At 40.8% G+C, this 16,876-nt stretch overlaps 1 protein-coding gene across 1 annotated transcript in view; it reads left to right on the forward strand.

Moving 5' to 3' along the window:
- Positions 1-16,876, forward strand: part of PJA2 (praja ring finger ubiquitin ligase 2) — a 78,722-nt gene that overhangs the window by 48,623 nt on the left and 13,223 nt on the right. Inside the window, exons 6-7 of the mRNA XM_018049984.1 lie at positions 4,728-4,913; positions 10,593-10,704. Of these exons, the coding sequence (XP_017905473.1) occupies positions 4,728-4,913; positions 10,593-10,704 (298 nt within the window). The remainder of the gene's footprint in view (positions 1-4,727; positions 4,914-10,592; positions 10,705-16,876) is intronic.

Below are 16,876 nucleotides of genomic sequence, written 5' to 3' on the forward strand. Positions count from 1 at the left end.
AGAAAAGGAATATTAGAATGAATAAACTAAGGTAGGATAAGAATCAAGTTAGAGAAGACGAAAACAAAAGTCAACTTAATTAGAAAACAGTGACAGCAGGGAGAATCAGAGAAGCCGGAAGCTGATACTCTGCAAAGCTAAGAACAAGAAGACGTTGCAGTTGGTACTGAGCAGGAAAGTACAGATGACGCAGATGGGTGACCTGGGAGTGCACACAGGGACAGAGCTGCAAAGCCAGTGGAGGCCTGTGGACCAAGAAGAGCACCGTGAACTTGGGAGCGGTGCACCCGAAGACTTAGAGGCTGGCAGATTCCCAGAAGAGTGGAGTTCATCAACACTCACTGCTCTAGATAATGTGATAACTATTACAGATACGCAGTCAGTGGTTTATACTCTTTCCATGGAGAAAACAACCAATCCAAATGGTTTTAGAGCTGAATTCTTTTAAATTCTCTCTAGACTTTCAAAGGTCATATCATACTATTCCAGAGAATGAGAAAAGACTGTTTTTCCAAGTCATTCAAATAAGGCCAGTATAACCCTAGTACCAAAAGAGTATGTGAAGAAAATTACAAGCTTATGTAATTCATTAAAGTATACAGCAGACTCTTAAACAGAATTATTGGAAATCTGGATTTGTTAAGTGTATTTTTTAACAGATAAAATTCAGTTACCAATTTGAGTTTATTCCAGGTATGTAAAAGTAGTTTCATGCAGAATACCTATAAATGTTATCACCACATTAGCAAAATACAGGAGAAAATTCAAATGACAGATTCTCTGTTGTTTTTTTTTTTTTTTTCCCCTGTGGGGGAAAAAAAGTCACTTGTAATGTTCAGCATCTCATCATGATAAAAATTCAGAAACTAGGATCACAACAGAATTTCCTTGCCCTCATAAAACCTATCTAAAAAAACAGAAATAATTTTCAATAAAGAAGCATTAAAAAAAACTTCCCCCTTAAGATCAGGAGTAAGACAAGTGTACCATTTCTATGGGCATCGAGGGGGAAGTGTTAGCATGGCAGGATGGGAGATTAGTAAAAGATAAAAAAGATAGAGAAGAAGAGAGCCAAATTAGGAGACTATACTTACAGTGTAAGTCTTAATGTGCAGAGTACATAGTGAGCTGGAAATCAGTAAGCAGAACTGAGTCTGATTGTGAAATGATCAAAACCTTGAGCAGAGAACTCACTGAAGAGGAAATATTAACAGCGAATTAAAAATATCAAAAGATGCTTAGATCATTAGCAATCAGGGAGTGTACATTGAGAGCACAAGGAGGGGGACTTCCCTGGTGGGCTCGTGGTTAGGACTCTGAGCTTCTGATGCAGGGAGTGCAGGATCAGTCCCTGGTCCCTGGTCGGGGAACTAAGATCCCGCATGCTGTGTGGTGCAGCCCAGAAATAGCAGCAGCAGCAATGAAAGGGTCACAAGGAGGTGTCTTCCTTTAAGCACCTGTTGTGTTAGCGGTGTCAGATGTCTTGGAGGATGTAGATCAGTTCTTACTCGCTGCTTGTTGAGGTGGATATTACCCAGGTATGTATGAATAAGAAAGATGAATGTATTCATACATAGAGTATTACACAGCAGAGGGAATGAATGAGCCATAGTTAGACACAGAAACATGGGTGAATCGTAAAGATAGAATGCTGAGTGAGGGTGACCATCCCTGGGAAAATGTGTATCATACCTATTTCATAAAGTTTAGAAACAGGCAGTAGTCAGTGTCTCATTTAAGTATAGGAAAACAGTGAAAACGCCTTTCGGAAGCAGTGGAATGGAAGCAGCGTGGACATGATGGTACCTCGTCAGGCCAAGGGGATAGAGGCAGTGTGGGCAGAGCACAAGGGCGTGCTGGTCGGAGCCGACGTTCTTCCTGGCTTGGGTGGCTGGGCTCGGATTGCTCGGCACAGTGTACTGGGGAACTGAAATAGGTGGCATTTATTCTGCATTGAAAAAAAAGGAATGAAAAAATAAAGGGAATCGAAGGTGAGGAAATGGAGATACCCAGTTCTTACAAAAGGGAAGCGATCCCAGGCGGATTCGGGGCCTAGAAAAGGGTTGTCCTCACCCCTGAAAACCGAGAAGCATGATTGCTTGCTTATGGAATGTTCAAAGAGAAAGTAACTGCCTGATATTTAGAGCGAAGGTGAGTGAGACTCTTGAGCAGATGGCCCAGAGCTCAGGAAGAGGGCCTCTGGGATCAGAGGACTCCTCCGTTGTGGTTCGTGGGGAGCTAACAGCTGGTCCTCGGTACTTCTGCAGTCCTGTTGCTCTTTTTCTTTTAGATCAGGATTCCTTTTGTCACACTGTCAGGCCAACTCGGTCCAGCCACAGTGCCCCTCTTCTGGCCTGACGGGTCCTGTGTTAAATGGTGAATGACTGTGTGGCACGCTGAGCGCACGCACCGCACAGCACTGATCCTCTGTTTCACAGCTGTGTTGTGATGAGTTGTGAGCGAGAGAAACAAATGGTTAAGCAAAATATGTAGCCAAGGATTATATAGTTGAAAGAGTATTAATGACACCATCATTTAGATTCAGAATAATTTCTTATTTTAGTTTTCTTCTTTGAATTTAAAAACCTCATAAATTAATATTTCTTATACTGAATAATTTTCAACCATTTATTTGAGTTTTATGTTAGCTATCTGAATTACAGCATAATAGTCATTTTGATAGCTGTATAATAAGAAAAAATGTATTTCTTGTAGGTGTATATTGAAATAACAGACATTTTCAAGGACTGTTCTAGGCTTAATCTAAATTATTTGACTTTTAAAAGATTTCTTTTTCAAGGGTTTATTATTACATTTGCAACACAGAGAGGGAACCTATTAAGTGTCGAGCGCATGTTACAGGGAGTGAGGCTCTGAGGAGTGCGCTGGGCTCAGTTGCTCAGGCGCGTCCAACTCTGCGGCCCCGTGGACAGAAGCCCACCAGGCCCCCGGGCCATGGGATTCCCCAGGCAGGAGCACTGCAGTGGGTTGCCATGCCCTCCTCCAGGGTAGTGAGGAGAGACAACAGCGTGTCACGCCCTTGAGAAGTGGCCAGCCTAGGAGGAGGCGAGTGAGTCCCAAGAGTTAGAGGACTCTGTGCCAGGTACGCCCAGAAAGCTGTGAAGAGAGGCCTGCTGCGCAGAGACGCTTAGCTTGATTTGAACTTAAAAACTGCTTGAGGCTTAATTTCACTGAAACTAAATTATGCACAAGAAAGCATCTACTGTCTATGTATTAGACATTAAAACTTTAACAAAATAAGCATATTTTGGTATGCTCATTTCTCTTGTTTTATTAGACTAAATCATAAAAGCATGTTATTGTGAAGTGTAGTTGAGGAGCAGAAATTAAACATTAATGGATTTAAGTATGGAAGGAGATAGTTTCTTTAAAATGTGTTGTTTCTTGTATGTGGGCATTGTCTGCATCTCTTTCATAAATGTTTTTATCCCTAAAGTTAAATTTTCACATTATAATGAATAGAGTTCTAATTAGCTGTTCTTCAAGTTGAGATACATAAATTGTTGTATAACATTATTTCTCATCTTAAACCCAAACTAAAATGAAACTTTGCTGAGACTATATTATTTAACCTCCTTTTAATATACCAAAAGGTATTTTTTTGTCAAATAAAATGAATAAGAAGATTCTACCAGTATAATTGTCTTATTTGTAAATTTGAAAGTAGCTTTTGTTCAGTGTTTGTAGCCTTGAAATGCCATTTTTTCTTATGTCTTATAATTATTAATTTTTCTCAGTTTGGTCTTTGTGTCCAAGTTTTTGGTATTTCCATGAGCATTTTCTTTAATGTGTATGTTGTGGACTTTAGCAATTAATTTATCTTTGGCTTCAAAATTTTGCATCATGTTTAGAACGACACTGAGATTTTTGTGGAAATTTCTCTTGTGGTTCTTTTAGTACTTGTGTTTTTTAGAGGCATTGAAGGGAGACATGCGTTTCTGTAAAATAGATCTGGAATTTATTTAAGGTAAAAAATGACATCAGAATGTGACGCCACCCCCCCCCCCCGCCATGTGTGTGCGCAGTGGTCTCAGTGTCATTCCTCAAATGGCCTTTTCCCCTGTTGTTTTGAAATACTTTCATTTTCCTTATCTTTATCGGTGTCACTGATTTGCCTGTCCCTGTTTCTGTTAGCTTATTTTCTAGTGGATGAATGACTAACAGTAAACAGTAAAGGGATAAGTAAAAGGAAGGTCTGTAAGGAGAATAAGCAGAATGCTGCATCAGCAGTGACTGGTGAGCTGCTTGAAATGAGTGGTCACGACAGGCTTCCCTTGAAGCAGCGACATTGCCTCTGGTCTGAGCAGCATGCATCTGGTGGAAGGCATTTCACGTGGAGGGGGTGTCGGCGAGGCTCCGGGAGGAGAGCGCGCAGCGGGAGAGCAGTGCAGGTGGGGGCGGCGAGCCCAGGGGCGGGCTCCTGCTTTGCAGGGTTAGCAGGCCAGGCTGAGCAGTATGGCCTTACTGTAACTGAGGGGAGCTACTCAAGATCGGGACATAACCATTCAGATAATGAGAGTATAGATAATATATATCAAGTAAACGGATTCACATCTAAACAAGGCAGATTTTTTAGAATCATGTTACCAAGAATTTAGAATTTAAATAAAGTATCTACTTGCACTAAAGAGAGCTCTTTAAAGAAAAAATTTATGGTATGTTTTAAAATAATAATATCTTTTCTTCCATGAAAATTTTTGTAATAGGGAACAAACATCCTTGGAAGAGGGAGAAATTCCTTGGTTACAGTACAATGAAGTCAATGAGAGCAGCAGTGATGAAGGGAATGAGCCCGCTAACGAATTTGCACAGCCAGAAGCTTTCATGTTGGATGGTAACAATAACCTTGAGGATGACTCCAGCGTGAGTGAAGACTTGGATGTGGACTGGAGGTATGTGGCACAGTGTGCGTACCATGCTCACTGTTCACTGCGTAGAATCGTTCATGACTCTAAATTATGAAAATGGATCTCTGACACTAGGGAATATTTCGATTTTTCTCATCTGTCAGTCTCCCTCTCCTTCCAAGCTCATTTCAGATATTGCTTCCTATATGAACTCTAGTCATTGACCTCTTCCTTCTTTGACCATTAACTCTACAGATGCTTACCTTGTATCCTAGTTATTCACATACTTGTTTGAGATTTCTGACTTTTAAATTGGGTGTTAAAAATTTTTTTATGACAAATTATATTGTGTGTACTGATCCCCTTAATATAGCACTTAATATAATCCTGTAAAAAATAAAAGTCCATGATGAATACTACTTGAAGAATTTCAAAACCTGTGATTGAATCAGAAGAATTGAGACTATAATTTTCCTTCTGTATTTGCAAAATACAGTTGTATCTTCCCAGAGATGTTGAATGGATTAAATTTACTTCATGCTGCAAAGAATAGTGAGCTTCAAATAAAAGTAACATATACATTAAATGGATTATAGAATTGTTACTGCTTGTGATAGAATGATCAGAATTTATCTATTTTGGTTTATAAACTTAGACTTTTTTTTCAAGTGTGCACAGCCCTCTGGAATAATTACTGAGATGTAGAGAGAATGTTTGTTCCAGCTACTCTGTTTTTGTTACTTTTTCTGGAAAAAATTATGGCTTGATACTACCCTTATTTTCTTCTCTGCACAGATACATTTTTAAGAATTTGTCTTATTTTTCCAGTTAAAATTCCATTACAGAAAATTTAGAAAAATAAAGGTAAGAAAAACTCATTCAGACCCCTGGTGATATATTTTTAAGGCTTCCTTTGTGTCTTCAGTTTCTCTTTCTGAATATTTTTTCTTTGTACTTCTCTAAATTTTTCCAGACACGAAACACAGTGTCTCCATGATTCTCCTTGCTGACCCTTTTCTCCCTCCCTAGGGGAAGAGTCAGAGCAGATCTTAGTGACCCTGTTACAGAAGCAGAAGTGGGATTTCTCCACAGCCACACAGCTAGTTTGTAATTCATCCTACAGGCTCTCTTCTGAGACCTGTTTCCTGTCTTCCCAAGCACAATGGAATCAGTGGCCTCACCTGGCGCTCGTCTGGGTGACCTTGAACGCCCTCTCTGTCTCTCCCCTCCTTCAGGCCTGCCCACTCCCCTCTTACTGAGCTTGTTCATTCTGACTTTTTTCCTGATGGCATTATGTACTGTCGTTTCTGACAGTGCTCAGCAGGATTGTGTACTCAGCATCATCTGTGCATGTTGGGAGACACTTATGGTTTCATATGAGAAATACTGTATAAACGCTCCACCCTACAGAAGCACGAAAATGTACTTGATTATTTCCTTATTGAAATAGTGCAGTAAGTTTTTCACCCATAAAACCTGATCTGTACATCAGATTGTTTCTCTAGGACAGATGAATAAGAGATGGTATTACTAATGTGATATTTTTTAAGATCTTGATGTATATATTTCTAAATAACCTTCGAAAAAGGCTTCCCATAAAAATGTGAAGAAATGATTGAGGTCTTTATTGAATGAATTTTAACTTAAATTTGAAAGCTTCCGATTCATTGATGATTGTTCTGGATATGGCTGTTGCATTAAGCTTGTAAAGACATTACTGATTGCTCCCCAAGTTGTGAAGCTTCAAAGTAGTTTGTTTTTTTCTAATATGGAAACCAATTTTTAGCCTTGATTTTTAAGACAAAATTTATGAAATTACTGTTCTGAATTTTGTCTAAATATGGCAACACCTCATTATTTGCTTTGGTGGTATTCTGTTCGATTTATGTGGTAGTAGCTAAATGTTGATAAGGTAAAAATATGGTTTGATTTTCACATTAAAATAGCATGTCATTTTGGCATCTTAAAGGAATGCCCGTGGTGAACAGCAGCAATTCTTATGTGACTCCAAAATTTAATGCTTTTTTTTTTCTTTTCAGTTTTGCCTCTGCATAGAAAAAAAAATTAAAGTCTTTGGTTTTTTATTTTAGCTTAAAGGAAAATGGAAAAAATCCTCTATCAAAAGTTGGCTTGCTTTTTTGTTTTCATTAAGTCACAGAAATGCTGTAGGATAACCAGAGACTATTTCATGGATTTGTATGGTAGGAGTTGATGTGCAAAAAACATAGATTTTAGATTTAGACACATCCTAAATGTACCATTTATTTATTCTTTGATAACAACTTAAGTTTCCTCTTGGTTAGAAATTGAGTTACCATTATTATTTTTTAATAATTATCAACCTAATAAGAAATTGGGATAATAATACTTAACCTAATTAGATTGTGAGAAATTAATTCTTTATGGCTATAATCATGGTTTAAGAGTAGAATTTTTAAAACTCTTGAAATTATTTCAGACTTACAGAAAAATGGCAGACAGTAGCACAGAAAATCCCATATCCCTTTCACTGAGACTCTGTAAATATCAACATTCACCATGTTCATGTTGCCATTCTTTCCTTCATTTATATTTTTTTCTGACGCATTTAGTAATGGTTGCCTCTTTACTTAGAAATCACCTAGAATGAATTTCATTAAAATGGGAAGATTTTCATATACAGTAAAATTATAAAAATCAAAATCAGTACTGATACAAGTACTCTTCTAATCTACAGACCTATTCAGATATCTGTAATTATCCCACTAATGCCATTAGAGATTTTTTTTCTGATGCAGTCCAAGATATATTAGTTAACATGTTTTCTTTAGTTTCTTTTAATCTGAAACATTTCCTTGGTCTTAGTTTTTTATGAATTTGGTATTTTTAAAAGTACAAGCTGCTTATTTTGTAGAATGACTTGTCAGGAGCCACATTAGGCGTTACTGACAAAATGGAGGCATGGCCCCCAACCCCCTCGCCTCACCCCACAGGCTCGGTCCCAGGATGAACGAGTTAGCTCTTGTGATTCTGACTTGTTTCTTCCTTTCTTCAGTTGAGTTGGCTGGAAAGAATGTTAAGGTGCTTATTGTTCTTGAGAGAAGCATGAGAAAGCACAAAGCCTTCTGCAGTTGTGCCCAGAAAATAATCTGTAAAGTAACCATTGACATTTGTTCAAGGCTCTTTACAAAGAATGTCCCAGGGTGAGCATGTAGGCCTCAGCTTGAGGCCACGGGAAGGATTGTTATCTGAGACCTGTTTGTGCGGGAAATGTTTATGGCAAAGAAGTTTGTTGAGGTTAGGGTTTAGGAATAATTAGGAATAGCTAGAAGCCTTTTTAGGAGATAGTGAGCTTAGGATCCTAGGGGCAAGCAGGATTTAGAAAGATAAGAAATAAACTGAGGAGTGTGGTATGCGGCCCAGACATAGCATACAGCGTAATCGCAAGGAAACAGGATTCTGAGAGAACCGCTGAAGCAGGAGCTCTGCTTGAAGGGCAACAAGGAGACGACAGTCTGGGCGAAGGGGAACTGAAGATGTCAAACCTCTGACCTGATGCTTTTGTCAAAGGATAAAAGAAGACCTGATGCTTGAAATAAATGTGTAGTCCCGCACCTCGAGTGGGAGGCTGCATCATTCCCCGCCGACACCGCTCATCCCTTCAGGCTGGTCCCCTGGCTGCTGGAGCTGAACTCCAGCAATGTCTCTTAGGTTAATTTTGTCTGATGGCATGGTTAGGTGTGAGTTAGATGGCGTTAGCAGGCAGACCGTAGGAGCAGGGTTCTGTTCTCAGTGCGTGTCAGGAGGCACATGGTGTCGAGCCGTCCCATGAGGACATTGATTCTGATCACTCTGTGAAGGTACTGCCTCTCAGAGCTCATCCCTGCACAGTTCCCATTTTTACCATCGAGTGGGAAGATAACCTGTTTCCTCTCAAGCTGCTTGTGTTAGTGTCTGTGGTGCTTCTCGTCTGAGACGGTTATTACCAGGGTTTTTACCAAAGGAACAATACTGGAATGTTTAATGTTCACTGATCATTCTTCAGTTACCAGGGTACAACCAAATTATGCTCTGAGTTGTCTAGGTTTCTTTAGCTTAGACAAGAAAATAATTTTATGGGATAATTGATTCTCATCACTTGAAAGAGTAAGGGGACATAGTTTGTGTTGCTTCAGCAGGCAGAGCTCGAGCACTGAGCTCGTACATTTCAGACTTGGAATGCGGGCCCTCCTCTGCCACGCATGCCTGCTTGGAGAGCAGTGTGTGTCCTGCATGCAGGAAGCGGCTCTGCTGCTTCCTGAATGCCTGATCTGGTGCCATCTCTGCACAGCACCTGTGTGCATTTACTCATCTAGTTTGTTTTATAGATAAACAGAACAACCCAATAAAAGTTTCATATTGTTTAACAATAATTCAGTTAAATGTGACATTAAATTCCTATCTGTCTGACTCCCAAGATTCTTCCTCTCTGACCTGTATCTCACTGATAGATGAAGGGTTAACAGTGCAAAGGAGGTTGGATTCAGTAATCTAAGGTTTAATTCTAATTCTGAAATCTGTGATTGTGTGAAAATGCCCGTTCCTTTCGTACCGTATGATGTCTGCGGATTTTTAGATACTACTAAGCTGTAGTATAGTCTTCATAGAAATACTTTGGATCTCTGGGCCATAGCTTTGTAATTTTAATGGAGGCGCAGAGGCACATCATAACTGTTTTGAGCTAGCATAAGTAACTGGGTGTTATTGACTGTGATACTCAGTTTCTGATAGGAATGTGGAGGTCAACAGAAGCTTGTCTTTAACTAGACAAAATAAGCCCAGTTTTGGAGATGTTGAATTCGAGGTGGTAGGAGTTCATTGAGGTAAAGTGCCCCACAGAAAATTAAAAATATAGGTCAAGAACTCAAGAGAGAGTTTGTATTAGGTAAAGGCTTAGGAATTACCTGCAGAAAGGATAATTGAGGAGATGGAATTCCAGCAGAACAAGATTTAGAAAGATGATGGAGGATATCTTATATTTTCTGAATCTTGAAGTATTTAGTATTTCCAAGTCTAGAGGAAAGGGAGGAATCTGTGTATATATAAAGGTGGAGGAGAGAAGATGAGAGCCAGATTAAGACATAATATTTTCTTCCAAGTGGCTTACAACCTTCAGAGTAATAGAAGTGAGCAGTTAGGAGCTCAGATCTTTTTCAAACTGAATGGTAAGGGAGAAACCCTAGTCCTTAGAAAAATAGAAGAGAAATTAATGAGAAAAACTTGAGAAAATAAAGTATTCTTAAGCCAGAGTGATTAAGCAGTACAAGGTAAGAGAAGAAAAAGAGTCTTTGACCAATGATAGAATTAAAACAGATGGAGCAGTTCTTACCATGTTCTCACCAAAATTCAAATTGGAAACCGAAATAAAGGGGAAAGACACAGGAAAGAATTAGTAGATAAAAAGTGTTACCTTTATCCCAGCCATACACGGTTCCCAGAACTAGAACTAGAAACAGCAGAGGGTTTTCTTACGAACTTTGTGCAGTGAGTGTGGCAGCCTGTTAGGGATGGGAATGGTATCTTAACTCCTTACACCTAGCATTTAATTTCCTGTTGGGTTCTCCTCGCCCCTCACCCCGTAAGATTATACTAAAATATTTTAAGGTTTTCTGCTTGTGTGTTTATTGGCTTGTCAGTATGCTAGTGTATAATTATGTCTTCACCATTAAGGTTTCCCAAATCACGGTTGTACTTTTTTTTCCCCAGCTTGTTTGATGGCTTCGCAGATGGACTCGGAGTTGCTGAAGCTATTTCTTATGTGGATCCTCAGTTCCTCACTTACATGGCGCTGGAAGAGCGCTTAGCCCAGGCTATGGAGGTATTTTAGTGCTCTGGTACCCATATATGGCTGGTGGGATGCACAGTGATAAAAATGAAAGATTTTTCTAAACTGCTTTCAAGAAAAGGTGAATAATTTTCTTGCCAGTATAATAGCAGTTGCTGAGTAGTGGTTCAGGGTATATATAAATTATACTTGACATCCTGCCCATTTGCCTGAAATTACAGTATTTTCCAGTATCTACTGCAGAGTATAGTATTTGTTTTTTTACATTTAGGAAATACACTTCCTCTATTGAATTATACAGGTCTGTGAATCTGAATATTTTTTATACACATACACACAAGTATCTTTGTTAAATGAAATTAAAGGTATCTAAAGATATATTTCAGATCACTTCCCTCTTCTGGTTCGTGTGGCTTCTGAGTCTATGTAGCTGCTTAATGCAGCTGGGAAACTTCCTCCCCTCACCCCACACACGCACACAGGCCCGTAAGCATGCACACTGGGTGCCTGCTTGTCTTGCCTTCTTTGCTTCGTTTGACCAAAACACAAATAGCTTCTTCAAAATTGTAGTTGCCTGCGGTCGAAAGCCCAGGCTTTTTCACGTTTGGGAACCTGCATTGCACCAGTGGATGTTGTTGTTAAGAAGTCTTTTAATCACTGTCTCCGTGGTGATTTCCAGTGGAGGAGTGGTAGTAAGATGAATGAGTCAAAAGTAAAGGAAGGAAAAGGAATGAGAGGACTTTCAGGGACACTGTAATGGTGTCTTACCTTGAAACCCCGTGAGATTAGATTTGTAAAGTAGGAAACAGACAAACCTTACCTACACATGCGTGTGCACATGTGGGTCACCTCTGCCTCGGCGTCACTGAGGCGTGTGTCATCCTCCACGGAGATCATTACTCTCAGTTACTCTTTATAGTGTATGTTTTTCTCAAAGTGACTATAGGAGAAATCCTATATTGTGGTGATTGTTTTGAAATGTATAGAAATACCCAATCACTATGTTGGTAGTGTACTAATGAACTAATACACTGTTGTAGGTCGATTATACATTGAAAACAAATAAACTCAGGAAAAGAGATGAGGTTTGTGGTTACTAGAGGCAAGGGGTTGTGGGGAAGCAGGGATTGGATGAAGGCAGTCAGAAGCATAGACTCCCAGTTACGCGATGAATGCGGAGAAGACGATGGCACCCCACTCCAGTACTCTTGCCTGGAAAATCCCACGGATGGAGGAGCCTGGTGAGCTGCCATCTATGGGGCCGCACAGAGTCGGACACGACTGATGCGCCTTAGCAGCAGCAGCAGCACACAGTAGATGCCTGCTGGAGATGGATGTGCAACGTGGTGGGTGTAGGTGACGCTGCGTATAGTGACCGCGTGTGTGAAAACTGTTAAGAGGGTAAATCTTAAGACTTCTCATCACAAGGAAATAATTTTTTTCTGTTTAATGTTTCATTTGTTGAGATGATGGGTGTTGACTAGACTTGTTGGGATAATGGTTTCATAGTGTTATCTATGTCAAATCATCATGCTATATATATCAAATTTACATGGTACTGTATATCAATTATATTGCAGTAAAACTGGGAGGGGGGGAAATACTATATACTATAAGAAAAGTTAGAACGTCATGAGACAGAATTATACATTCTTAGGACTTTTCCCAGGTTATGTAACTTGCCTTGCCAAATTCTGACACGAAAACAGTGGCGCAGCATGATAACCTGCATCAGAAATAGAATATGTAAAGGTTAAAGATTACGAACTTCCTTGGGTCAAACAAATTTTAAGTGACCACACAAATACATCAGTATTAGAGCCTGGTTTTGCAGTGCTTAGATAGTTTTTTCCCATTATGCTAGTGGTTTATGATCTCCTACAATGTGGTGATATCTTTAGAAAGACGTTTTGAAAATTGAAAACTTTATTATTTGCTATTAATGAGAAATGTGATGTTTGGCATCTTAAAAGAGCTAGAGAGGCTTGTCCCAAGGGTCATGCTGGGTAAAGGCAGTAGCTGCGTGGCAAAGACCCGAGCAGGAAAGAGCCTCGCACGCCCAGGGAGCTTAGACTCTCACTGCCGCCCTCCGCTCCCAGGGAGGCCCCGTGGCCGCGCACTCTCAGCCGTTCTTACCCGTCAGGTTAGCCAGGTTAGCGGCGTTAAGTGTCTCCCTTCCCCACAGCATACCCGCTTCTGCAGATTGAGTGCCCAGCTTCGTCTTATTTGGACTTGGCTGAGACGTGTTTCGCTCTAGAGAGCCAGCGCAGCCCCTTCTTCCTGCCAGTCTCGGGAAATCTTCGTTTTCCTTGGTCCAGCATGCACTTACTTAATCGTTTTGGCAAATGAACTGAGATAATTTATAATGGAGGATTCTTCCTTTTAGTTTTAACACTAACATTTTGTAACTAAGTGAAAACAGGTATGAATAATAAGCAGACTGAGCGCTTTGCCTTTGTCCCCTAGCAGCCGTCTCTCTTTGGCAGTGGTGGTTTTCATCTCTGTTATCCTTCCGATACTAGACTGGCCTTTCTTTTTGCCTAGTGGCTGTTGGTTAATACACTGGCAGTAAACATTTGCCTCATAGCTTTCTCAGATTTGAGTGAGAAATGGGGCAAAATACTAAAGGTTTTTAACTGTTTGACACAGTGTTATTAAAACTTTTTACTTAGTCTCCCCCAAATTTAAGTATTCCTTTGTACATCTTGACATTGACATCTAAAGACTTCTAGCATAAAACCTAAGTAATATTATTTAACCTGTTATACCAGTTTGCAGTAAAAATATCTTCAGCAATTTAAATGTAAAAAAAAAACCTGGTGTAGATTGAGTTAAAGTTGTTTGTGGTATCTATTGATAAAGAACAGACTTACAAATTTTATATATAATTACTTAAACATAAACTTTCATTAGAAATGCATCTCTTAATGACAGAGGCTTTTTTTTCCTTGCTGATTGAGTGAATTTATTTGTAGAGTGAGACATAAGTCAGCATGAACTTTATTTCTGCTTTTCATCTTTATGAATGAAGGTTGGGAAACCTTATTCAGATAAATCAATTGGTAGGGATGGAAGGAGTTTATCATAACATTATCACTGAATTCTTCTGAGGTATTTGCCAAAATCCCCAAAACTTGTTGAGAGCCTCGTTCAGTTTTTTTTGAAAGTGGAAGATGGGAAGTCCTCCACAAAGGTTTGTTGTTCAGTCATTACAACTCAGTTTGACCCCAGTATTTGAGATGGCCCCTCTGAATGGGAAAGAAGTATGCTTTTATTTATAAAGTGGAAAAAGAGGAGCGTATGAAAAGGAATGTGGAGTAGGAGAGCCAGCATGACACTGTGATAGGAGGTGCATCGTTAGGCAGATTCCTTTGAAGAGAGATTACATAAGAAAGTTAATGGAAAAAGCCCTGAGGAAAATCCTCACATATTTACAGAGCACTGCATATACACTGGGGTGCAGGCCTTAGAAAGATAGGAATTGGGATGAACACATAGGCTTTTGAGTCAGAGTGATTCTTTTAGGCAGTGTGACCTTGGATAGTTGACTTAACCTCTTTAAGTTGTAGGTCCTCATCTACAAAATGGGAAAAACAAAGTTTTCCACTTAGCAAGATATCTGGTATCGTCATAAGCTCTCAGTAAATGGCTCTATTCAAAAAATGCCTTCGGATTATCAGCTAGCCAAGTGGTAATCGTCTAACATCATGAATTAGTGGTAATCACTAATCTGGAATTAGTGGTCATTCAAAGTCCGTAATAAATCATTTGGTGTAAGTCTTCATTCTTTAAAAGCTAAATTATTTTATTCTTTAGAAACTAGATTCTGTGCTGACAAAGGATTGTGCTGCTTTAAGGCTGTTCAGGCCATCTAGTTGTCTTTCTGACACTTGGGCTAACATCTGAATATATATTGTACTAAGGTGTAGACAGGTTTTTACGGATTTTCGTAGCAGTGGCTGTAAAGTGGTCTTTCTTGCACTTGTTGCTTATAAGTGACCCCAGATCATCTTAAATATATGTAAGTGCCTAGACAATAAATTAATTTTACCTATATTGAAATTTACAGATGAGTTCTTGCAGAGTTTACCTTGAGAAGGGCATTCATGATTGCAGCTGTAGTTACTCATGAGAAAGAAAGGAGAAGTAACAGGCTCTTACTTTCCGTTTCCCGGTCTCTTTATGGGAAAGTTTTAATATAAAGAGAGCTCATAAACAAACAGAAGGGATTCTATTATAGGGAGATCCATTTGGGGAGGGTATTCCAGGCTAACTCTGCTTTAATACACGTTTGTGTCCCTGGGCTCATTATTCCTTTTTGATGACTCTAATATGTAGTGCTGATAAATACCTGAAATTTCAACATATGTAGAAATCACTGTAACAAGGGATTAGAATGAAAAGGGCGTGTTCGGTAACAAAGATCGTCCTGGAGGATATATAGCAAGCACACACAAGGAGCAGCCGCCACCAGGCCCACCTGAGGAAGGGCCGCACTGTGCTCCGTGGCTGGGGTCCGCACCTTGGTGGAGATGGCGCAGCCGTGGCTCAGTGAATGGCAGAGAGGGCACTGCAGTCCTCGGCTGGCAGAACTTGGGGCAGACCAGCCCTGGAGGGTGATGTCTGCCTGGAACGCTGTGTCCGCGGTGGGGCTGGGGAAGCCTACTGGCCGCGTGCCCTGCAAGAGCTGGGTGCTAGAGAAGCTGTGTGCACTGCAGGAGTCGGCTGTTTGTGCCACAGAAGCTGGTTGGGCTTCTTACGAGGATCGGGAGCCAAGTCCTTTCCCTGCTGCTGCATCTCTTGAGCAGTCTCTGTGAACAAAGCTTGACATCATGATAGCTGTCAGGAGGGAAGATATGTAATGGCCCAAATCCATTTTCACAGAGCTTATTAAAGTAGTGAATTTAGATCTGAGAAATGAGAATTGGTCATTGGAACAGTCCATATATCTTTGACTTCTTAGAGTCTGTATACCCCTTTCAACGAACATTTGAGCTCCCATCCAATACACAACAGTTAGGTTTCTGTCTAACAAGATACAACAGAAGTTTTCACTCTGCCCCGATGAGCAGATGCAGAGCCCCAAGAGTCACTGCATTCATTGCTGGCAATGTTAATGACTCCACAAGTTAAATCAGTCATACTGAATGTTCTTTTCCACAAAGATTAAACTGTAACCTTGACTTCTGTATAAGATAAAAATGGGAAGGATGGAGAAAATGGCTAGATGCAGAGGAACGCAAACATGCACGAAGCAGATGGGGCGTCTGCAGAGCCGCTGGCCCCTGTTTCCGTGCTTGGCCACGGGCTGTAATTGGCAGCTGCAGTGTCCTTTCCCCTTGTGCTGCCTGTCTTCAGCGGGGGTCTGCCTGGTTAGGGTTCTTTCCTTGGTGGTGGGACCCAAGCCTGCGGCTCTCTGGAGCCTGGTGTCCTCAGTCGCCTTGCCTTTCCTGGCTGCTGCAGTCTTCTGGTGACGTCACTGTCGGAGACAGAAGTGCTAAGAGACCTGGGCCCTGCACGCAGTTACCCGCTACAGGCTGTGCAAGGAGAGGACAGTGGTTTGCGGATGGTCAGCCGCCCCTGCTGGTAAAGGAGACTCGAGGGGCAGGGGGATTCAAAACAGTTCCATCTGAATTCAGCCACAGATCCTCATTCTGAACTTTAGAATCCTGTTTTTAACCAGTTAGTGGTGTAATATCTGAGCAACTTGACTAGACTTAGAATTAATTTAAAATGTATGTTTGATTTTTAGAAATAAGAGATTTTTTTCCAGGGCTATCATGGGCACACTCTGGTTCTCATCCTGTGCTTCCCTTTGGAAGTTAGTGGGCCCAGGTTTGTCCTTTTCCCCTTGTTGGCCTGCAGGGACACTCGGAAGGGCCCCTCACATGTCAGTTTTTGCAGTCGCCGTCACTGCCGTAAGGTCGGGTGGGGCGGGCAGCTGGGCTCCCCAGGTGCGCTTCAGTCGGCACGTGGCTGCATTTCGCCACAGACAGTTCAGTTCTGATGCTGCAGCCTGTGCCTCGAGGGCCTCCCACTCCAGGCGGTAAAGCGCTCAGCACTGAGCTCATGCCGAAAGATCCCGCCACACAGTCCGTTCTTCCTTCATGGGATCGTGCCTGACACCAGTTCTGTGTGTGTCTGGGCTCAGCCACAAGAAAGGAAACAGTAGTTTGAGCAGGATAAGAAATCCTAACTACAGTTA

The sequence above is a fragment of the Capra hircus genome, chromosome 7 (assembly GCF_001704415.2).
Source record: "Capra hircus breed San Clemente chromosome 7, ASM170441v1, whole genome shotgun sequence".
NCBI lineage: Eukaryota > Metazoa > Chordata > Mammalia > Artiodactyla > Bovidae > Capra > Capra hircus.